Here is a 24,900-nt window from a genome sequence, read left to right as displayed (position 1 = left end):
GACTTTGGAGGGTTTGTCCTGCCAGTCTTTGTGTCATATTCTGGGTTATTTACACTGGTTGGGTGTTATGTAGAAGTATCTGTGGGACAAGATGAGTTGGGTATCTTCCTATTCCACTGTCTTTCCTGGAAGTCCTTTGGTTAGCATGGTCATTTTTACCACTAAACCTAGGTTTTCACAGTCACTTCTCTTGATATTCCCTAATAGCAAACAGTGGAAGGATAATGCCAAATACTCCGAGAGGATTTTTTGTTGTTGTTGTTTTGTTTTAAAGGTATATGCCTCTACAGTCATTCTTGACTACTATTTCCAGTTTCCGGTCTTCAAGCTTTTGTGTACTTGAAACATGACAAACTTGATCAGTGCAACCATGCTGTTCATAAAGGTTCACGGAATCACAATTTCAAATAGTAAATCCTAAGGAGTAAGTAGTTGTAGATTGAACAGATGAGCTCTAGATGGCTGGCCATCCCTACAGGAAAGACATACAGGAATTTCTAAAGAAAAATATACCACCTGTTGATTTATTGATTTCATTTTTACATAGTGTTTTCTACTTTTTAAATATACCATGGTAATCGTGGTATAATTGTACTTTTGGATTGTACTTTTTCACATGTTCTCTCCATTTGTTACCAATAATAGGCACTGGTTGTTTCTAAGTTTTTGCTGTTCTAGAGACATTAAGAGTATCATCATTCATGTGGATTCTATTTTCTTGAATCAATGTACTTCCTTTAAAATAAGATTGGGTCAAAGAATATGACCATTTTAATGATCCTCGATACATACACTGCAACATAGCTTTCTAAAAAGGTTATTAGCAATTTACACTGCTCCCAGAAGTATATGGCCAAGCCTGACTTGGCCATCTCACAACCTGGGTGAGCTGCTTAAAAACAAGCTTTAATTTAATCACTGTATAATGCCTATCATGTGTCAAGCCTATGATGTCAGAAAGTCAAGTGAATCATTTCCAGACCCTTCCTTACACACTGACCTTCTTAAATGTTTTATAACTTGATACGGTGGTAAGGTCGAGCCAGATGCCTGGGTTCAAAGTCAGTTTCACCGCACATTACCTGTGTAAATCCTTTGACAATCACTTAACTACTTAGTCTTCCAGTTTTCTCATCCGTACAAGGAGAATGCCTACTTCACAGGATTTTTCTGTGGATTAAATATGGTCTTACTACATGTTGAAAGTAAGCCTATGCTCTTTTCAATACCCTAAGCCAGGACCCCCAAAAATCCTTATGCATACATTTAATTTTGGTGAATAGCCAAAAGCTATTTGGAGGCAGGTCTGCAAGATAACTCATTTATTAAACTGTTATAAATGTTTAATGTATAAACCACTTAACATTTTTAAAGTGCTGGCATTTAAGCATTAGTTTATGAAAAAAAATTTATTTTTTATGAAGAAAATTTATATTGAATTCATACTAGGCCAGTCCTGTCATTGCAGATCAATGCCAGACAATGGAGTTATTGCTATTCTGTTTGTCCTCCGTCTGCCTGTGTAAGCATGCCTTCTTTCCCTTTAAATGAGTCAGTTTGGTCCCTGAGAAAGCAAGATTATTTTTGTCTTGAGGTCTGAGAAAACTACTTGTATTAATTGCTTCTTCTCTTGCACTCTCCTTAAAAGGCTTCTATTAGATGGATGTTAAAATTTGAACCAATCCTCCACGTCTCACACTTTAACGGGTCTCTCCTTGTGTTCTGGAAAGGGCCCCCATCCAACCTTCCACCTCACTCATTCATTCTTTGCATGCATTCTTCTATTTTGCTCATCTACTTATTTTTATGATTCATTCACTGATTCAACAAACTTCTGTTGAATGTTTCTGTGGTACCAGGGATTGTCTAAAAACATTTTTTAGATTTCCAGATTTTTTGGAATTACACATCCTCAAATCGAAGACTGTTGAGTTTGTTGTCTCATTTAGAATTTTTCCTCAAATTTCTAGGACTTGTCTATTTATCTTTGACATTTGGGATCCTTGTTCATTCTTTCGGAATTGCTGGTTCAGTCACAGGTCACCTGCCTCCGTTAACTGTGGAGGAACATAAGAACACACGGCCACATGAGGTAGTGCAGACGGCTTCTGTGGTCTTAGAGTGTGGGCTCTCATTCCTACTGGGGATCTATAGCTAATGTTTCACGGGCCTTCTCTTGCCCAGTGTCCCCATTCTGCGATTTGGCTCCAGAACTACTGCTGTTGCCACCTACGGCTCAGCCCAAGTAGGGAAGAAGCCAAATGACTACTTTTGTCAGGTGTTAGCTCCCCCAGAAATCCTCTGGAGTCTTCTAAGATCCTCCCCTAGTTTGGGGGACAGTCTTCCACTTCCACAAAGCTGTGCTCTCCTCCGTCTTCTAGATCATGTCCTGTTACCCTATCTCAGAAATTCCTCAAAAGCATTTGTCAACTGATGGATTTTTGGTTTCACAACATCATTAGATTTCATTTTCTTTACTGTCATTTTGTTGGATTTGGAGGAGAGAAGGCAAAGGCATTGCTCAGTCTAACCATATTCATACAGTCTCTCTTCTTAATGGGCATTTATTTCAGTTCAGGGGTGAGCCTATTAAATCTGTCCAAACTGCTAGACACCAGTCATAATACTCCTGAGAGGGTTTATGCACGATTCAGTTACCTCCCCCCATCAGTGCCATCAGCAAAGTACAAGGAAAGTGCTATGGAGTTCAGAGTTCTATTTGAGCGAAGGCGTCTGGGTTCCTTGAAGAACAGGAAAATATGGGCATGTGGAGGTGGGCGTATTTAGGGAAGAGCAGCAACTAGCTACTTGGACTTGAAATGTTCAAAAGTGAATGTACAGTCATGTCAAGTGATGAGGGTAAGAAATCGATCAGGTCTTTGTTTCCCTTTCTGGATAAATGGTTCGTAAGGTACAGGATGAACATAACTGTCCAGGGTTCTAAGAAAATCTATAGATATAATAACAACATTCATCACAAAATTAGGGTCAAATGATAAAACTCATGAATTCCCATGTACATGTATGTATGTACATGTAGTATGTACATGCAGACAGAGATCCTTTCATGCCCATTTGTGTGTGCACTTAATCAGCCGTAGATTCAGCATCAGGTAAATCCTACTTCTTTCTCCTACATATTTTGAGAACTACAGGTAAAATCTGCATGTGTATTACTACCTGGACACTACTCGACAGGCATTCAATAGTTTATTATAAGAAAGTTTACCACTCCAGAACTACCAGTAAGGTACTTTTGGGGAATGGCCCACTCTTTTGACAAATCCTTAATTAGCATAAATTAGCTAATTAGCACAAATTAGCATAATTGTGGGAGCAAAGGAGAGTTCACTAGACAGTCATTTGTGAATATATTTTTTATAAGAATATTTGCTGTTCAAAGACTTATCTATATTTGGAAAATCCTACCCGGGAACTTGGGGCCTGGTGTTTAATCTAGGAATCTCCAGTGGGGGTAATGTGAAGAATCATGTCTTTACCCTAATTCTAAATGTTGAAAAATGGTACTTTAAAGGTTTGTTTTAGGGTCTAAAGCCACCTTCAGACACTGGATTATTTAGTCAAATATGATCAAAAGAAGTATTTTGAAGGCTATAAGCTTCTCATGTCACAAAACAATAAGCAAAACTCATCTGATCTTTAGGACACTGACCTAAAATATAAGAAAAAAAGTATTATGAATTTAGCTTTTATTCAAAATTAAATAAGCAAAAGCAAAAGTTTAAGAAACTTTTACAAAGTACTTACATAAAAGAAAGTTAATAGGGACAGTCACAAGTTTGCAACAAATAATTACAAAAGTATCTAGGGCAGCAAGAATATAAACCATGTCACAGCATGGTGATCTAATTGTGATATGAATAAGGCATAACTAACATTTGCACCAAGACCAGAATTAAAAAATAAAACATACTTTAAAAGCTTAGTTCTACATTAAGCTTCTCCTCCTCCCCCAGATCCTTAATGCATGTATCCTATGTAATTCTTTTAAACACATCATGTCAAACTATAAATTATATAGATGGGCAGTTAATGTGAAAAGCCCCCTAAAATGTACAAACTAACTGGTACTGAGTTGAGTTCTCCATTTACCTTTATGTACAGTTAAATGTAAACCATATTTTCACAGTTTTGAGTGTTTTATGAATAGATGCACAGTACCATGGCAGGTTTGCAATTGTTCCTGAAAACTGGCTCTAGATTCTGCATCCCCAGCCTGCCGGCCTCTAGGACGCAAGTATTTATATAAATAAGGAACTGTGTCATAGTCAGTGGTCAAGACAGTTCAGCAAGAGCAGGATTTCCAACCGAGAGAGATACTCAATATCGTAGCTTACAGACTTGTGCAAATAGAAGCATTTAGGACAGATACATCTGAGGCGAATTCAACTCGCAAAAACTTGTCTCACTGCTGTTGTAAACTCGGGCAATAACCAACCCTCAGCAAGGTCTGCTCTCTATGGCTTTTTTTTTTTCTTTTAAAATTTTAAAGCCAGAGAAAATGCACACACGCGCGCGCACACACACACACACCCCACATACACACGGTTCTCATTTCGTTTTAGAATATGGTACATAGTGCAACTTCATGACAATGTAGAGGTCTGACACACATTCAGTGCGTGTTTTTCTGTGCAAGTTCTTAGTGGTCTCCGTCCTACTTGAAGGTATTGATTTGCAGAACCACATGATTCAGGAGGTTGAAGGAAGGGGAAAAAAAAAAGGTTTCCTTACATTTCTCAAACCAGCACTGGATGTGCAAAAGGCAGCAGACAATCCGGCCGTTGGCACAGCCAGATCAGGGTAACTTTAAAGGAAGATCCAAGCAGTCAGTTTACTTAGATTGGTCTCTAGAAAAATAGGTCAGTATATGCTGTATCTTTGTCAACCGTTCTTTCAAAGACTTCATCGACAAGACAGACAGCTGGTACCGGGGATCTACAGGGAGAACGGCCAGCAGCCACCAACACCAAGCCGGTCCGTTAGGGGTTGCCTAAAAACGATCAAGTTCATAGTGTTAATACAAGGCACATCTCTGGGACAAAAGCAGTAACAAACCAACAAGCCACTGGTCACTGAGTGCTTTACTATGTGTCCAAGAGTGTCTCTCAAATTCTTCTAACAGGCAGGTAAGGAAGGCTCTTATGCCCGAATGAAAGGGGCAAGGGGACACCAGACTAAAACCCAGACCTGACGCCAGGGCCGGCCCTCTCTCCTTGGCCCCGCGCTGCCTTGCGCCAGGGTCTCTCTGCTTCAGGCTGCGGACCTCTGGGGACCGTCCTGTGCCTGGTGTCCTGTTCAGCAGCAGGTCTGACCTCTCTCCACTAAGACGCCAGCGGCGGCAGTGAAAAGTTCTCTCGAATTGCATGAGGGGTGAGGTCTTCAATGGGAAAGACACACATGGAGTAGCCAGGGAAAGAGGAGACGAGCTGTCAAAGACAGCGACACACCAGATGTGCCACGGGGACAAACTGTCCTCAGAACTACTTTCTTAAAATACATATCTAAAACGTTAAGTGGATATTTAAAAATGTCTGCAAAGAACTGTGGAATCCTAGGCAAGATACGAAAAGGTCTCCGCCTCTAGCTTTGTTTAAAAAATAAACATTTCCAGCAAAGAAGTCCTTCGGATGCTGCTCTGGTGTGTTGCAAGGGCTGTCTGCGAGCTACTGGAAGAACTTGGAATTTGTACACAAGAATTTTTAAGGCACTTCTGTTGCACATGGGCTTGCTTCTTATTGAACCTGAAACCCAAGGTTTCAGAATGGCAAAAGGTGCTCCCTCTAGAATCTCCTGGAATCACACTGAAGTTGCTGTGTTCGTGGACTATCTCTGCTCAGCTCAGCATCACTACCTCCTTCTCCTCGCATTTCAGGGGGTTGGAAATGTTTCCCAGAATCCGTTCCCTCACATGGTTCTGGGTTAGACTTGGCGAAGGAGAGGCACACTTCGGTGAGATGTGGAAGTTGGAAAAGAAGAAACCATTGTTCTCCTGAGACTGTTGCAAAGTGTTGGCAGATCCGCAGGAGCATTCCAGAGAATTTTTAGCAGCCACCTGCTACAGACTGATACTGGTGGGTACCTCCCTGGTCTTCCTAAGAATTACAAAAACTTCCTGCAAGTTCTTGAGAAGATGGTGCTTCACTGCGTCAGGCTGAGATCTATGGTGGCAGGTCCCCTGTCTCCCACCCGTGAGGTCCCTAATCTTCACTCCTCCAGCTCTGCCAACAGCTGTGTCAACTCTACGTCCGACAGTAAACCCCTCCCGCCTGGATCATACAGCGCGGCCGCTTTTGTTTTCCTGACGGAGTCCTGACTCCCGACAATACGACCAGAAAGCAGTGCTAGAGGACTGGATAATAAAAGGGAAGGGTGTGAAGGCAAGGTTGGATTTTTACATTTAAAATCTACTTGTTCAATTTGACGATTATCAAAGGCCATTCTGTCCCAGCTAATCAGAGTCAGGTAGCCACGATAAAACAAATGTGTGGCAACTGCTGGGACACAGAGGGATACTCAGTTCAAAGAAGATGGTCCGGTGTTAGAAGTTCAGGTGAAGGATTCAACTGGGATTCAGACAGACTTAGGCGAGCCTTTGAAAACCAGAATGAGAGGCAGTGTCCATCACACTGGGATCTAGTCTCTCTTCCTCTTCATCTCTTTCTAGACATTCTATTATGAAATCTACTACCCTCTGACCATCAACATTTTAATCAATTCAAAATGCTTAGGTCTAAAAGTTAGTGTTTTGATGGATCTGTCATCAGATTTTCCAGAATGAGGATACCTCTTTTTGTGCGTCTTACAGTGCCGACTGCACTGATCGGCTTGCACAGAAAGTGCCTTCTATACATTAAAGTTAAACATAAACCTTAAGTACTTGAGCAAGACCATCAGAACGAAAGTTTCTTGAGGAGTGAAGTGTTAAATGTGAAGAGACACAAAACCCAGCTGTCACAGAAGAGCTGACTGGCTCCAAGGCTGACAAGGTCTCTTAATCACAACGTACTAGGTGGGTACCATTTTACCAGAATATTCTACCTTCCACTCCTTATGCCTCCTTCAAGCAAATCCCCTGTGAAGGGCTTTGTTCTACGCACTCACAGCTACAGCTACCTCAGGTAACCACTCTGTCCTTGCCCATCCGTGAGCAAACTGTAGTGGACATCAAAGGAGAACAGGGTCATGACTTGAAAGACAGCAGGGACAAGGAAATGCTGTGCAAAAGGAAAACAGAACTTAAAAATCCACTACTGTGAGTTTATTTAAAGAAGACTTTTGGAAACGATGCCCAGGCCGTCCCACCTGCAGGTTCTCCTCCGTCCCAGGCATTGAGCCAAAGTGCTGAAGAATCTGGCTTCGAAATCTGTCCCTTAAATTCTGAAACCAGCTGCAGGCTTGTGAGTAGACCAGATCATGAAGCTGTCTGAGGTTCTTGATGTCCTCCTCATCCTCAACCTAGAAACAACACAACAGTCAGTTAAGACTTGTGTCTAGTCTTCCGGTCCCTTATCACTAACCCTACAGAAATGAGAAAATAGTAAGAATTTAGAAAGAGGCAATACCTATTCCAGCGCTGGATCAGAGTACTCTGCAATATATATGTATATATATGTATATAAAAAATATATATCACATATATATATTATGCATTTCTGCTTCACGTGCTGCCCACGGCCAGACGGAAGAAGCACCAGTGGAGGGCCACCCCACTTGTCCACAATACTGTGGAACCCTCCCGACAGCTTCCAGGTGGGAGCGGGACTCCTGAGGGTGAGTGCTTGGATAAAGGGCTATGCAAATTTAGCATTCCTTTTCGGCTTTATGGATTAATGGCCCTTGAAAATAGTGGAACAATAAAAGGGAAGACCAGGGGGGAAAGTTTTAGGCAGAGCTACCATAGCAGAACCCAGGAACGGGATGGAGGACAACCATGAGGACACCTTTTTACCAAAGAACTGGGTAATAACAAGAAACTAAAACCAGTATATCAGAAAAGAGAGAATAAATTATGCCAAGATGAAGTGCTTCCTCTGAAGGCCAAGGCTGGGCTACCTCCATCATCCCTCCTTGCATCCTGCAGACAACACGAAATTCAACGCATCCGCCTTGCAACCTAAGATCCAGAAGGAGTAGCCTCACAGAACCCAGGATAAAAAATAGAGCATTAACTCATCCATCCTGCATTGATTTCTTCGGCACACGCTTCTAGCCCACTCACTCCGTGCCAGGGAGTGCTCCACTTCACATACATTAAGTCCTCCGAACAAACACCAGGCCTGACTCAGCCTTTGATACTTTTAGAGTGACTCACTATAAAAACAATATACTTTTTATTTTTGAAAGACCGGAAATGAAAAATTAAAAATCACCTGCTTTTTGCACAGTGTGAATGTACTTAATGCCATTGAACTACAGACTTAAAAATGATTAAGCTGGTAAATTTTGTTAATAAAAAGACAGAGGAACCATACAATTGAATTCTGGTCTTGGAATGATGACAGAAGGTTCAGTCCCCTGCTAACACACATTGGTCTTGACAGGAGCTGGAAACAAACTTGTGACTTGTTAAAAGTATTAAAGAAAACTGCTACTTTGCACCCTGCTAAAATTCAAGGAAACCACGCGCTGGAGAAAACAATGACAAAAAGGTGAGTGCCTGAGATGGAAAACGGAGCTGGCTAAAAGCGAGTAGAACTTGAAGTCTTCTGTAGATGTCAGAAAACAGAATCACTACACTAAGGGAAAAAAGAAAAGGATTTGCTGTAAAAAACAAACTTGAGAAGCTCTTCCAAAGAAGACAACAAATCATTATGGGGATGAGGCCTTAGGAGGAGGAAAAATTATGAGACATTCCTAAGACTACAAAGACAGAGAACTGTCTCTAAACCTCAAATCCATAATGCTTTCAATATGCTATTCTCTTGCCCCGTATCGACAGTCACAGGCTTAGCTATATACTCAAGGGATTTTGTCATCAAATCCAAATGTGAAGATGTAAACTTGCAAAAAGCTAAAACTTTTACAAGGAATATTGCCTTTAGCACATGATTCCGTTAACCAAGTGTGTCTGGTTATCAAGGCACAGACGTTATCAATCAGCTCAGAATTTCAACTCCTTTCGAGGTGATGGGGAAGGGGAAGGGAAATATGTGCCATAGGCCACCAGAAAAGAAGTGTCGTGTCCCCATGGATCTTTAAATAAGCTAGGACAGGCAATATCAGACTAATCGAGTTCACCAGAGAGGCAGTACCGCATATGAAAGCAGAGCACTCAGGGGCCAGAAAGCTTGCTTTCAGTTTTAGGACTCTGCCTCTAAGATCTTAGGCAAATTAACTTTTTTTTTTTACCTCCCTCATCTGCTAGCTGAGTTTTGCAAATTCAATGAGCTTGTTTGTAGAAGTGCCTAATGTTAACATTCAGTAAGCAATTAAAATGAAGGGCCAGTGGGAAAAGTCCATGAACAGAGGGAGGGTAAGTTCAGTGGTTTTATAATGTCCTTCCAAAAGAAACTGCCTTTAATTTGGTACCTAACCTAACTGCAGATGGTGTCAGAGCTACTGGAAACATCAGAAGGGCCCCATGAACCCTTTCCAAGAAGGTCATCCCAATAAACCTCCCCAGGTAAGCCGTCACCAGGAAGTGTAGTGATGGTACTTTCTCCGTGAAGCCCTAGACTTTGAACACATCACCCAACTATGTCCCTTTATCATTAAGGTTATGTCACACACATATAGAGCAGTTTTTAAAAGATTTTGTGTTTACATTTATGTCACATTTCAGTCTGCTGATTGTATCAGTTTTGACTACTAAATTTAATCAAGAAGGGCAGGGATTAGCAGCTTTCCTAACTTAGATGGACTCAGCATCCACCATGCCCACATACTTCTAGGCACCATGCTGGTTCTAGAGCCTGGAGAAATGAAGACCTACGTTCTGGACACCCTGGCTCACCTGGAACTCTCCATAAGAACGAGACAAGAAAAAGGGAACTTGCAGGTAAAATGTCTAACTCTAGAACTCTAAACTGTTTTCCTCCAATGGTATCAACCACAGACCTTCCAACAGGTAAGAAATGTACATTCCTAATTTGTAACATACAGCCATAATCTGCAAAACTAAGAGAGAACTTCTGATAAATACCAAAGTTCAGATCAGTGAGGATCTCTGAGAGGAAGAAGCGTTTTATGTGCCTGGAAAAGTATCAGCCTGCATGTCTGTGTAAGGACTCGGGCAGAGGATACTGAGGTGGTGAAAATATCATCTTTTCATACCTTCACATCTTCCAGATATTCAATGTCTGCAGTGCAATATCCATCTTTCATTCCCCTTTTTAAAACTCTAAACCGTTTTCCTCCAACGGTATCAACCACAGACCTTCCATCAGGTAAGAAATGTACATTCCTAATTTGTAACATACAACCATAATCTGCAAAACTAAGAGAGAAATTCTGATAAATATCAAAGCTCAGGCATGCGAGTTCCGATACAAACAAAAATATTTATGCACAGAAAAGCGTACCTATTTTGTGTGTCACTGACACACATTCCAAATTGCTTAGTCCCAGTTTGCATACTTCTTCGAATCATCAATCTGTATCTTGGCTCAAATACATGAAGAGGGCAAGGCACAGTGGGGTAGGCCATAGTGCAAACAAATATTGGAACATTCTTGGTCAAGCTGAAGAAGAAAAAAGTTTCATTATCACACATCAGAACATAAAAAAAATCTGTGAAGCTTGCCACATTATAAGTTAATATAAACAATTAGCTCTAAATGAGGTGATTTTTATTTTTGCCAAGAGCAAGAATCAGCATCTCTTCATTAAACTCTCACAGATGCAAGAGTAATCTTAAAAATCTGTGATCCTTTTATCAAAGTAAATCTGAATTTAAGATACCAAGTTATTATATAGAGCTAAATCATCTTTACGAATGAAAGGTATAATTAGTATTTGGTATTAAAAATTTGTTTAAAATATATGTAAGTTCAAGTTAACCTTTTGTCCATAAAATACTCTTAGAGAAGGAAAAACGAGCTCCCACAATAGACAAAAAGCAAATCCTTAAGATTCTTAGTGCATTTGAAAATATTTGCATTTGAAAATATTTGAAAAATATTTTCAAATGCACTATGAAAAACAGATTAACTCTTTTTTCAGGATGATTAAAATTAGAGAATATTTTTCACTGCCAGATTGGCAGGAAATAAGAAGCATAAAGGCAACGCCCAGTCCTGGCAAGTTCGTGGGAAAAACCGGCAGTGCGGAGGACAGTTTGAAACCAGACAACCCTGCTGGAGAAGAATTTGGCTGCGTGTGTCAAAAACTTTAAAAAGTTCATATCCTTTGAACTTCTAGAAATAATTCTATAAGCACTTTAGGACAGTTTACTGTAACGTTGTATACAGTAACCAAAACTTAGAAGAGGGACTACTAAAATCCTATAGGCCTATCCACAAAATGAAACACTGTTTTCATTAAAAGATGTGTACATGTTGACTTGGAAAAAAAAATAAATAACAGGAGATTATAGACTAACAGAATAAAATGATCTCATTTTTGTTTAAAATGTATTTATACATATATTAAAATCTAGAAGGATATAGATCAAAATGCTCATGGGCGATTCCTTTCAGGTTATAGATTGTGACCTTCCTCCTCCCTTTCCCCACAGGCTCATTTACAGTATTTTCTAGTTTTTCTTCAAAAAGGCATAACTATATTAAAGTAATATTTCATAATACAAGTGCTCGTTCCTCTTTTGAAAATGTGTATTCTACCCTCACTGAGCACTCTATTGGGTCTTCTTACAGCTCGTACGTTGACAAGCAGTGGATCTATTAATTAGGAAAACTCTCGAGTACCTGGGGATGAGCTACCTCTTAAAAAATCCCCTGTTGGTAAGCGGCAAGACTCCCTCCGACCTCCCTGCCTCACTCAGCACCCCCTCCCGTGACTCCTTCCTGTCATTTGAAGATTCCAGTCTTTGGCAGAGTTTGGTTGTGTTACTATATTTAAGATTTCTAAATTATATCTGAGGCTTTCTTATATCTGGCTTTTCACACTGTTGACCAAAAAGGTTCATAATCCTCGTATCAAAATATTTTCTATCCTAAAGATCACACAACAGAACATGAGTTCCATGGAAGACCAATCAGTATCCATTTTGGTACAGAGAACACTGGAAATCGTTCTTCTGTGGAAGGCCCCTGGCCCAGTGAAGACAGTCAGTGGACACATACTAATTTTGCAAGCACAGTTTTTTCTTAGAAAGTAAGAAAAAAATGTATTTTGAAAAATAGTGAAAGCAAACAAAGTATTATGTAAAAACTGCAATTCTGTTCTTCAGGGTGGAAGAAAAAGTCAAGAAATTAAATACCTAGGAAAATTTTGAGAGACTCGGGTGACTGGAGCAAGAGGGAAAGACATGAAGGGAAAAGAACGGAAGAGAAGGACGAGAAGAAAGAATACAGAGCAACAGAAGCAGGTCCGTCCTCCCCAGCCCCGACTAGCCCTTGTGTGCTCGCTCTTCACAGCGGTCTATACCAGCTGTACCAGTCAATAATCCTCACTGACTGAGAATTTGGCCCCTAAGTCACTCCTTCCAATTTCAGTCTCAGGCCTCAAGGTCCCACCCCCTTCCCCAAGCTCTCATTGGCTCCCGCGCCTGCCAATCAGGGCCCTCTCTCCTCAACCCTCTTCTTGTCCTGCCTCGGGGCACCGAGGCGCCTGAGGGCTCCATTCCCAGTTCCATGGCCTGAAGTCCCTGCGGGGAAATCCCTCCTCCACCTAAAAACCTGCTTGGGGCAAAGAGCCGAGTTGCCAGCCTCCAGGGGAAGATCTGGAAGTTACCAGAGAAACTCTTGAAAACTTCTGTCTGTTGAGGACAGGGGAAGCTGACCAGGGTTTGTTTAAAATGCGCCTCCGGCTAGACTGGCTTGGACGGCAGACAGGACCCAGCCCGCTGGGAGGAGGTCTCTCCTCACTGTGTCAAGGGGTGGGGATCACAGTAACTTTATGAGAAGAAACTTACTGTGAGAGCTCAGCAGTTTCTTCATCATATATTTTTTTTCTCTCAGACAGCTCATCAGGCAGATACTTCACTATCAATTCTTCCAACAGCTGTGTGACACAGTACCTCCTATCTGCTAGATACTAAAAGACAATATTATTTTACATTCCAGTGCTTTTCCTACGGTATAAAACAGGCAAAACAGTTGAACTGAATAGAGTAAAGCCTTAATGACATATTTATACAGTCGAGTCTGAGTTAATGGGGGAGGGGGGACATGACAATGGATGGTGCCACACGGGTCCACCTGCCCAGGCCGTGCCCGAGACCCTGAAGGCTACACGGCTGCAGTGGAAACTGCGCCCTGGACAGAAGGCCCTGGTCTTGCGGTGGCCACAAATCCTCTCTCCGCAGCAGTCAGGCCTGCCCTGCCCTCTCCCACACCAAAGGCCAACTTCTCTCGCGCCGCTCCTGGGTACTTCAAACTAGCATTTTGTCGGAGGAACAAAAGCTGAGGAATAAAGAAAATAAGGCCCTCGCCTTGTTTAAGTTGGGTTCCCTATTTCAGGGGTGAAGTTCCCAGATCATTTTTCTTTCAGATTTTCCTTCCACCGTCACCTGCTATCACTCAGACCCTGAGGGAGCGGTTGCTTTCCCCCTCTGTATAAAACGGTGCATTTGTACTTCTCCCTCAGCCCTCGGAAAAACTGCCCCTCGCGCATTTCTGTCCTTCTCTGCTGCAGCTGCTAAAGGCGTCCCTCTCCCTCCTGCCTAGGAAGAAGCCTGCCTGTCCTGCTGCAACTTTACCTTTTCCACGAAGTCTGCTTAACTAGTTTTCCGTCTCCCAAGAGGCCCATTTTAACCACTTTTACCACATAAAAGGCCGTCATCACAGCCTGCCCCGGACGCCTCGGTGGACAAGGAGACCTTCTACTCCTGTAGGTAAGTTAAAAACTGCCTGAGGCCGGGGACCAGGTCAGAGTGTGAGTCCAGGATTTTGGAACAAGAACATGACCAGTATAATTTCATAAAACTAGCGAGGCACAGCTCTTGGGAAACAATCACAGGATTAAAGAGAAGCCGTACTTTTAATCTGCAGATGCGGCAAAATAATAAGGGTTTGTCATTATCCGATGAGGAACAGAGGAGGGGGGAATGTGAGAGGTTGGGAAACGGGGGACAGGAGTGGTTTTCAAACGTGAGCCTCCGTCAGGGTTGTTAAAATGCAGATTGCTGAGCCCTAGCCCAGAGTTTCTGACTTCGTGGCTCTGCAGTAGGGGCTCAGAATTTGTATTTCTAACAAGTTCCCAAGTGCAGGGGAACACATTTTGAAAACCAGGGTGCAATATGTTATACATAATATATAATGTAATACTCATGTACTAAATTTGGGGAAATACAACCTCTCTTACATTACCGACAGGAATCTAAATTTGTACAATATTTCTGGAGGACCAAGCAACGCAGCAATTGGTTTTAAGAGTCTTATGAATATATGACTTTTGATCAGTAATTCAACCTCCCAGAAATTTTATCCTAAGGAAATAGTCAAAGACGTAAAGCATAGCATATTTAAAAAAAAAAAAAAAAAAGAACCAACTTACATACTCAACATGTAAGAGAAATGTTAAATCAATGGACTATTACGCTGCTATAAAAATCCTATCTTTAAAATACATTCAAATGAAAAAAATGAGCAAAAGAAAATGACAAGCAAAAGTAAAACTAGAGAGTATATCAATTTGTTCTTTAAATATTAGAAATTTACCTATTATACAGGGTATCCTTAGGGCACAGGGTAAGATTATTTTCAAACAGTACGTTAACGGTATTTATGACTAATATGCTTATAAGGTGAGCTCTCTCTACATTTGAAGCCACATATTTAATTATTAACTTGAGAGAAAGCATAATAAATATACTACAGAGTATCTAAAAACCTGGAAAAAAAACAGCACAGTTAGAGTACTTCACCTGAAAGTATAGCAGTTGGAATGTAACTAGTAAACTCTTTGAGTTTATCTTGTTTCTGGACTTTATGAAAATTCTGTATATGGTTTTATGTCTCACATACCGGCTTGTTATGTAAGACCCATATCAAATGTAATAGCACGTATGTATTATTACGGTATCTGTACAGAGCTGAGTTTTCTATATAGAAAATAACTATGTACATTGAACTGCAAAATGTCTTATCCATTTTTCATTCATATTGGAAGGCACTTTTTTCTTTAAGCAGTCCTGTCACCCACAGAGACAGGATCACTCTCCCTGATCAATGCTATTCCTGCAGTTGGAGCTTCGAGTTCTACAGCCGGGCCTCCGCTTATGGGGGCTCCAGTCACCCAAGCAGGACTGGGAGAATGCGGTCCTCCCACTGGCGACAGAGGAGATGCACCTGGGATCTAGCTGTTTCCCTAACACAGGTTACCACTGACCATACAAGGGGTGTGGGAAGCTGTGCCTCCCTCTCTTCTATCTAATATAGCACTTTCTAGAGCTGGGCTGCCCAAAGGGTAGCCACCAGTCAGTCACATGTGCCCACTTACATGAGAATGACAGTCTAAAATACAGTTCCCCAGTCACACTAGCCACATTTCAAGTGCTTAATTACCACATGTGGCTAGTGACTACCATGTTGGACAGCACAGATATTTCCAATAATGCAAAAAATTCTATTGGACAGAGTTGGTCCATACCTTAAGGGGGTAGGACTAGGGCTGAAATCTAACCTATTAAGGGCGGAAGATAGGGCAATTGGGTTTCCCCAATAGTGTCATCATTAAAATGGAACCAGTTCTAGACCAGGTACTTGACCATCCCCCACCTTCTTCAAAAATAAGTAAGTACGTGGGACTTGGCCTCTAGGACCACCCTACTTTCCCCTGTGCTCTCTAAACTCACATTTCTCCAGCACTAGCATTTGGATACTGAAATGCCATCCTCCTTGGTCACTCAGCCTACATAATGTAATTTATTCTGAACACGATTATCACTATTTCTGTGGTCAAACAGAAATCAACGTTGCCAAGCTTAAGACAAATAAGCAGATAAATAGACGAATGTTTACCTCTTTTAAGCTTTCTTTGCAAAGAGGACAATATGGTGTATGATCTAAACAACGCTCAAGGCAATTCTTACAGAATGAGTGTCCACAAGGGGTTGTTACTGGCTCAAAAAACAACCTGAAAACAACCAAAATACCTGTTAGTTTTCACATTAAACTCTCCATTGGAAAATGTGAACACTACTCTCTAAGGAGGGGCTGGGGGGCAGGAGAGGAAGGAAGGGGCAGTGACAAAGGTAATTATGCCCTCCTGAACCTTTTAAAAGTTCTCATAAACAGGGGTACCCTGCCAAGAGCCTAATGCTAAACTGACTAATGGAACAGCCACTCACCACATGGGGCTACTGAACACTTGAAATGTGGCTGGTCCAAACTGAGAAGTACAATAAATGTAAAACACACACCAGATTTCAGAGACTATGTGCAAAAGAATTAACATAAAATATTCACCATGATTGTATAGATTCTTATCACTTTAAAATGGCCTCTTAATATGCTTATAAAAGCCTTACTTTCTAAAATTTATTAACAAGAACCCAGTAAACCTTACAGTTGAATCTTAAATATTAGGTTTAATACCATGTGTAATAAACAATATAGAAAAGACTGATTTTACTTACATTCTAATTCTTTCCTGAAACATGATACTTCTGAACTGCCTCGAAGTATTGTTAGATACACAGGTACTTGAGCAGTCATCTACCCTAGCCCTCAGCTCAGAGTCGAAGACGTGAAGGCTCAGAGGCAGGGGACCTGCTGGGAACTCAGCCCGATGTGGCTGGCACCGGGTCTCCTGACTCCTGACTCTCCATGCACTGTTCCCTTGACTCCACCACAATCTCAGTGGAAACTGTTCTTTTGAAACTCTTAGTCTTCTAGAACTACAAGCATTCTGCATAATGGAAATCTTTATCCAATTTTACTTTAAAAAAAAAAATGGATGTACCTACATTTCAATAATATGTGTAACTTCTACAGTATTTCCAGTTTCCTAGTAACTTTTTTATATTTAAGTCGGGTAAGTCTTACACCACCTGCAGTGTAGGCTATGCAAATACTGACTCTACTTTCTAAGTAAGAAAAATCCAAATAGTGTTCAGAGATTAAGTTATTTGCCCAAGGTGTGCAAGGTATTTCTATCTTTTGATTTAGTCCAGGATTCTGTCACTTTACAATGCCTATTATTACAGTGGGTTACCTTTATCTACTCTGTACTTTAAAATATTCTCACTGATAAAACCTTATGTACTTACCTCATGCAGAGAGAACACTCAAAATCTGAGACATCGATTAATTCTTCTGGAATGTCACCAGAAGTTAATGAAAATGTACAGACTTCATTACGAGTTTCTATTAAAACAAAGAGACAGGACTATTATCTTTAGGAAAAAGTTTAAAGACCACTCTAAATAAGTAAATGTGTTTTCTATGACTGTAGTGACATTTTTACCTCCTTGTTTTTTAAGCTTATTTCTTCCATCTTCATCTACAATCACATCCTGGTCTAAAAGAGACAACTTTCTTTTCAGCAGAGCACCTTTTTCTTGAACAGACAGTAAAGGTTCCGAGGACACTCTTTTTAAACAGTCCTCTCTGGCAGGCATTTCTGTTGAATTTATAGCCTGTGCTGACCAAGCGCGGTTTAAGCTTCCTCTGATAAGCTCAGACGTGACCTCTGGTACTTCTTCGTTCTACAAAAATACAATAAACAAGGGTAACTGTGTATCTTCAATATCCTTTATTGCTCTCACCAAGAATCCACTGAAATGAAATACCAGTGTCTCACGAGGTTCATTTTACTGTTCAATTAAAAACACCAACTATTAATTCTAATACCCTGATAGATGACGTTTGCCACTAATTATGCAGCTCTGGACGTCAAGCTAATATTACAATGAGGTTTACACAGTTATGCTAATATACTTGTTCCAACTCTGAGGCAACTAAAATAAATACCATGTTCTATATTTTCCACCAAAGTTTTCTGATACACAGGGTGACCTAAAATTGTGATTAATGATCAAGTATTTTACATAAAAGTTTAGTGTGAAATCAAAGGCTACAGACAAAAATCTAAGACAATGCTTTATAGATTAAAAGTGCCTAAATAGATTCTAGTACTCCAAACAAAGGAAGTGAGAATTGTAATGTGTAAAGAAACAGATGCACTACACCCATGAAAATCCTTCCTCACCCCTTACCTGCTCTGGACTAAGCTCGCTGGCAGAATGAGACTCTTCCATTACTGAAGGAAAACCAAAATGTTTGTTTTTACTACATGGCAATGAGCTCCAGGAAGAGTCCTTCAGGCCTTCTTTTAAGTTCTCAGGTGATAATAAATCACATAAAATCTGTAAGAGAAATATTATAAAAGTAATGGAAAATATAAAATATTTGGTTAGGAATAATTTAAAGTATCTAATATTTATGAAATTTTAGAAAATTCCTAGCAGACAATGAGCAGAGGAGAAAGAGATTAAGTAATAAGCAGAACTGCCAAATTATTCGAAAGTCTTGTAAAACCAAGGTGTGCTTTAAATGGGGGTCAAATCACCTCAAAGAAATCAGTCAAAAGGAAGGTATGGGAGAAGCTAGACTACTAGCCCAAGAAGGAAATAAAAACCAACTTTTTAATGAAGGATTGTAAAAAGAAGAGATCTTAGGAGATCTTATGTACCTCTGAACTTTAGAGAGTCCTATCCTGTCAAAATGGTTCACAGTTCACCCCAAACTATATTGTAAGGCTGGGCTCTGAGTGTTTAAGTGAACAAAAGAACTCACCTAATTACAAAACTCTTAAAATTCAATGCGTGTATTCTGACTTCAGCTACTCACTGAACAAGTAACCTGCGCGGGCAGCTGTCACTGCCCAGCTCGGGGATGGGAGCACCATACGGCAGCTGGCCCAGAGTAGCTGGGCGTGCACCTGGAAGGCAGCCATCATATTCCTGATAGAAGCACCCAGAAATTTTAATACATCTATACACATCTAAACTCTCAAAACAACAACCACCACCACAATAGGTTAAGTTAGGGGAAGAACCTGGCTAGAAGGAAATGAGAAGGGCTCAAATGTCTTTGTCAAATAAGTTGTATTAAATGAACAGCGGAGCATTTCTTAAAGTCTACATCCAGAAGTTTGGTCATTCAGTTATACTCTCTCTCAATCTCACAAAAATGAGATTAGTCCTGAATCATTACAATGTAAATAAACAGGAGATATAGTCAACGTAAATAAAAGAGTATCTGGTAGGAGCTCTAGCAATGCCCCTTTAGCATTTTAAAATTTGTATGTTTTTACATTTCCCCTGGTCTGAGTCTTAAATGCTCACCTACTCTAGGCCCCAGCAGATCCAGTAGGTACTTACCAAAGAAATAGAAAAACACATCCACAAAACAACTTAGACAAGAACGTTCGTTCATAGCAGCAACTGGTAACAATGCAAATGAAAATCACTACTAATACCATAAGTTGTGCTATGCTTTTACAATGGAATGCTTAGTGAACAATGAAATTTTTAAAAACTTGCTAGATATATCTCAAAACTATTATGTTCTGCCAAAAAAAAAAAAAGCCAGACACAAGAATACATGTTGTGTGACTCCACTTGCGTGAAGTTTAGAATAAGCAAAACTACTCTATTTATACTCTAATAAAAATCTAAACAGTAATTGCCTCTGGGAGCAGTGATACAGGGGATTTGTTGAAAAGGGGATGAGTGAGATTTCTAGCATGATGGAAATATTCTACATCTTGATTGGGGTGCTGTTACATGGATGTATAATTTCCAAAACAGTGGACTATAAAATCCATGCATCATACGTAAAGTATACCACAATTTACAAAGAGCATATTGGGAGAAAAATATTTCAAAGCATCAGCTGTTTTGCCTTTTCCTAACCTTATTAAAGGTCAACTTTTTAAATATTTACAGAAATAGAAGGATATTTATTAGCATGGAAAATGCAAAATTATAAGCCCTTAAAAAGTCTGCAGTCTCCTCAGGGAGAGACCACTAACAAATATAAAACAGAATACACACAATAGTAAACAATTTTTCATTAAATCAATGGGCTAGAAGCCTCGTGGAGGATATACTGATTATTAGCCATATTCATGAGGCATTGGGGATCTGAGAACATTTTCAAAGTTGTCATCCTTCTAAACACACAAGAATCTCCCTGGGTTCTTGTAAAACTATGCCCAAATTCCAGAGATTAATTCCAACAGTCTGTGGTGAAGTCCAGGAATCTTTACATTTACCAAGCACCCAAGGTGATTCTGACAAAAGGCCACAATGTAAAAAACACTATCAAGGTGATAAATAACACCTCATGTTTTATGGATACTGAAGAGAGCATCATGATGACACTACAATTATATGGGGACAGATATTCCCAAAAAATTTTTCAAAGACTCTAGTCTTTCCAGATGCTCTGTGAATATGTTTGACAAAAGCTGAATGCTACTCTCATGTTAGCAGAGCAAAACCTCTGAGAACTTCTGGAGAAACCTGTTTACCTTGGTTTAACCCATTGTTCCCCAAAATCATTTAATCAGAGGTCTCCTCCTTTTTACTTAACACCTACTAACACACCATAAAACAAACTCTGGAAAGTGATATATGGATTATGGAGAAAATTAAGGCAAAACAAATTGGGGCACTACTATGAGCACCTTGAAAATAAGCAAAACTTATACTGGAAATTAAAAGCAAAAAGCAGCCCAATAAAAATTCCTTAGTTAGGGGTCCCAAAGTGAGAAGAGAAAGGGCCAGAAAGCTTCTCTAACCTGGGGAAGAAAACAGAATCTCTAGGTCAAGGAAGTATAGGGTACCAAAGATGAACCCACAGAGATTCACACCAAAACACATTATAATGGAAACAGAAAAATTTCAAGACAGAATTCTAAAAGCAGCAAAAGAAAAACTTATTATTTGAAAGGGAAACCCCATAGGCCATCAGATTTATCACCAGAAACTTTGCAGGTCAGAAGAAAGTGGCATGACCTATTTAAAGGGCTGAAATAAAAAAAACTTCCATCCGAGAATTCTCTACCCAGCAAGACTGTCATTCAGAACTGAAAAAAAGATTAAGAGTGTTCCATGCAAGCAAAGGCTAATGGAATACATCACCACTGTACTGGCCCTACAAGACATGTTAATAGAACTTCTCTGAACTGAAAAAAAGTGGCACTAATTGAAAACATCAAAGTAAACATCTTAGTGGAAAATAGTAAAAGTAAGTAGATCAATCACTTATAAAGCAAGTCTAAAGGTTAAAAGTCAAAAAAATTAAACTACAATAATTGGTTAAGAGATGCATAAAATAGATGTCTAAGGTGACATGTAAAAATATAAAAGGTGAGCAGGGGGAGAAAAATGTAAAGTTTTGGAATGTGTTCAATTTTAAGTTGTTATCAACTTGAAACAGACCATTATATACAAAGGAAGTTCTATGTGAACCTTTTGGTGACCACAAAGCAAAAACTGATGGTAAATATCCAAAAGAAAATGGGAAAATAATCTAAGCAAAGCACTAAAGAAAGCCATAAAACCACAAGCAAAGAGAGAAAGAGAAAAAAGACAAGGAATGATGAAAAGAGTAAAGAAATATCATTAACCAAATGGCAATATACACATACCTATCAAGATTTACTCTAAATGCAAACAGACCACACTCTCCAATCAGACGACGCAGGATTGCTGAATAGATAATAAGATCCATCCATATGCTGCCTGCCAGACACACTTCACAAATAAGGACACATACACAGTGAAAGTGAATGGATGGAAAAAGGTGTTCTGAGCAAATGGAAATGAAAAGAAAGCTGGTATAGCTATATGCATAACATACAAAATAGACTTCAAAGGAAGAACTTTAATAATAGAGAAGGGCATTCCATAATGATAAATAAGATCCAACAAGTAAACATAATATTTATAAACGTATATACACCCAACACAAGAGCACCAAGACATATAAAGCAAATAAAACATACCTAAAGGGGAAAACTGACAGTAATACAATAATAATGAAGGACTTTACCACTCCATTTACATCAGTGGATAGTTCATCCTGACAGAAAATTAACAAAGAACCAATGGCCTTAAATGACACATTAGACCAGATGAACTTAAGAGATATATACAGAACACTGTATCCAAACTGCATCCAAAAATTTCAAGTGCACATGGAACGTTTTCCAGAATAGATCACGTTAGTCCACAAAACAAGCCTCACTTAAAGAATAAAGAAATCATACCAAGCATCTTCAACCACAATGGTATAAAACTAATAATGACTTACAAGGCAAAAAAAACAACCAAAATGTGGAGATTAAACATCATGCTACGAAACAACAAATCTTTGTACCATCAGATAAATAAGAAACTTAAAAAAACAGCCAGAGATAAAACAGAGGGACAATTACTAAAATCTCTGGGATGCAGCAAAAGATGTTCTAAGGGGTCTACCTCAAGAAATAAGAAAAATCTCAAACAAACTAACTTTATACCTAAAGAAGCTAGAAAAAAAAAGAGAAACAAAGCCCAAAGTCCTAGAAGAAAGGAATTAATAAAGATCACAGCTGAAATAAATGAAACACAAAAAAAGGGAAGATCAAAGAACTAAGAGCTGGGTCACTGGACACATTAATAAAATTGGCAAATGTCAAGACTAAAAAGAAAAGAGGGCTCTTGCATTATTAGAGAGAGAGAAAATTTGGACAGACCAATTCCTAGCAATGAAATTGATCAGTAATTAAAAACCTCCCAACATATCAAAGTCCAGGAGCAGATGGCTTCATAGAGGAAATCTCACCAAACATGTAAGAATTAATATCTATTCTCAAACTATTCCAAAAAAACCTAAAGGAAGGACAGATTCCAAATTCATTTTATGAAGTTAGCATTATCCCAACACCAAAACCAGATGAAGACAATACAAAAAAAGAAAACTACAGGCCAGTATCTCTGATGAACACAGATAAAAAAATCCTCAACAAAATACTAGCAAACAGGATCCAACAGCACGTTAAACAAAATCATTCAGCATGACCACATCCATTAAACCACCCTTGCATCCATACTTACAAATCAGTCAATGTGATATATCACATCGGTAAGAGAAAGGATAAAAAACTATATGATCATTTCAGTAGAGACAGAAGAAGCATTTGACAAGGTAGAACATCCATTCATGAAAAAACCTCTTAAAGTATGTTTTGAGGGAACATACTTCAACATAATTAAGGCCTTATATGAAAAACTCACAGCTGGTATCGCCCTCAGAGGGGAAAAAACAGAGATTTGCCCCTAAGGTCAGAAATGAAACAAAGACGTCCACTCTCACCACTTTTCCATAACACAGTATTGGAAGTCCTGGCCACAACAATCAGATAAGAAAAAGGTATAAAGGCATCCAAATTGGTGAGGAGGAATTAAAGTTCACTATTTGTAGGACATAATACTCTATATAGAAAACCCTAAAGACTCCACCAAAAAACTACTAGAACTGATAAATGAATTCAGTAAAGTTGCAAGATAACAAAACGAATGTGTAGCAATCCACTGCACTTCTATACACTAATAATGAAGCAGCAGAAGGAAATCAGGAAAACAATCCCATTTATAATTGCACCGAAAACAGTAGGATACCAGGGAAAAACCTAACCGAAGAGGTGAAAGACCTGTATTGTGAAAACTATAAAATATAGATGAAAGAAACTGAAGATGACACAAATAAATGGAAAGACATTCCATGTTCATTGATTGGGAGAACAAATGTTAAAATGTCTGTACTATCCAAAGCAATCTTTGGATAGTACAATCCCTATCAAAATACTAACACCATTTTTCACACAACTGGAAACAATCCTAAATCTGTATGGAACCACAAAAGACCCCAAATAGCCAAAGCAATTTTGAAAAAGAAGAGCAAGGCTAGAGGCGTCACAATTCCAGACTTCAAGTATATTGTAAAGTTGTTGTAATCAAAACGGTATGGTACTAGTACAAAACCAGACACATAGATTAATGGAATGTAATAGAAAACCCAGAAATAAACTCACAATTATATGGTCAATCAATCTTCAACAAAGTAGGAAAGAATATCCAATGGGAAAAAGTCTCTTCAACAAATGGTACTGGGAAAACTGGTCAGCTACATGCAAAAGAATGAAACTGGACCACCTCCCCCCCACCCACTTTCTTATACCATACACAAAATTAAGTTCCAAAATGGATTAAAAACCTCAATGTGTTGGGACGCCTGGGTGGCTCAGTTGGTTAAGCAGCTGCCTTCGGCTCAGGTCATGATCCCAGCGTCCTGGGATCGAGTCCCACATCGGGCTCCTTGCTCCACGGGGAGCCTGCTTCTCCCTCTGACTCTGCCTTCCACTCTGTCTGCCTGTGCTCGCTTTCGCTCTCTCTCTGACAAATAAATAAATAAAATCTTAAAAAAAAAAAAACACCTCAATGTGAGGGGCGCCTGGGTGGCTCAGTGGGTTAAAGCCTCTGCCTCCGGCTCAGGTCATGATCTCAGGGTCCTGGGATCAAGCCCCACATGGGGCTCTCTGCTCAGCAGGGAGCCTGCTTCCTTCTCTTTCTGCCTGACTCTCTGCCTACCTGTGATCTCTCTCTGCCAAATAAATAAATAAAATCTAAAAACAAAACAAAAACAAAAACCCATCAACAAAACAGAAGACATCCTGCTGAATGGAAGAAGATGCTTGCAAATAATATACCAACAAGAGGTTAATATCCAAAATATGTAAAGAACTTACACAACTCACCCC

At 39.7% G+C, this 24,900-nt stretch overlaps 1 protein-coding gene across 1 annotated transcript in view; it reads right to left on the bottom strand.

Annotated features, from left to right (window-relative positions):
* Positions 1–3,693: 3,693 nt before the first annotated feature.
* The window catches only part of LONRF1 (LON peptidase N-terminal domain and ring finger 1), a 37,544-nt gene continuing 16,337 nt past the window's right edge, over positions 3,694–24,900 (bottom strand). Inside the window, exons 4-12 of the mRNA XM_059155877.1 lie at positions 18,305–18,454; positions 17,554–17,794; positions 17,357–17,453; positions 16,107–16,221; positions 13,058–13,179; positions 10,545–10,703; positions 10,297–10,459; positions 7,327–7,479; positions 3,694–5,014 (exon numbers count right to left, since the gene is read on the bottom strand). Of these exons, the coding sequence (XP_059011860.1) occupies positions 4,856–5,014; positions 7,327–7,479; positions 10,297–10,459; positions 10,545–10,703; positions 13,058–13,179; positions 16,107–16,221; positions 17,357–17,453; positions 17,554–17,794; positions 18,305–18,454 (1,359 nt within the window). The 3' untranslated portion in view covers positions 3,694–4,855. The remainder of the gene's footprint in view (positions 5,015–7,326; positions 7,480–10,296; positions 10,460–10,544; positions 10,704–13,057; positions 13,180–16,106; positions 16,222–17,356; positions 17,454–17,553; positions 17,795–18,304; positions 18,455–24,900) is intronic.

This window comes from Mustela lutreola, chromosome 18 (genome assembly GCF_030435805.1).
Source record: "Mustela lutreola isolate mMusLut2 chromosome 18, mMusLut2.pri, whole genome shotgun sequence".
NCBI classification, from domain to species: domain Eukaryota; kingdom Metazoa; phylum Chordata; class Mammalia; order Carnivora; family Mustelidae; genus Mustela; species Mustela lutreola.
The sequence above is the reverse complement of the archived record's forward strand: the minus strand, read 5'-3'. Positions and strand labels throughout refer to the sequence as shown.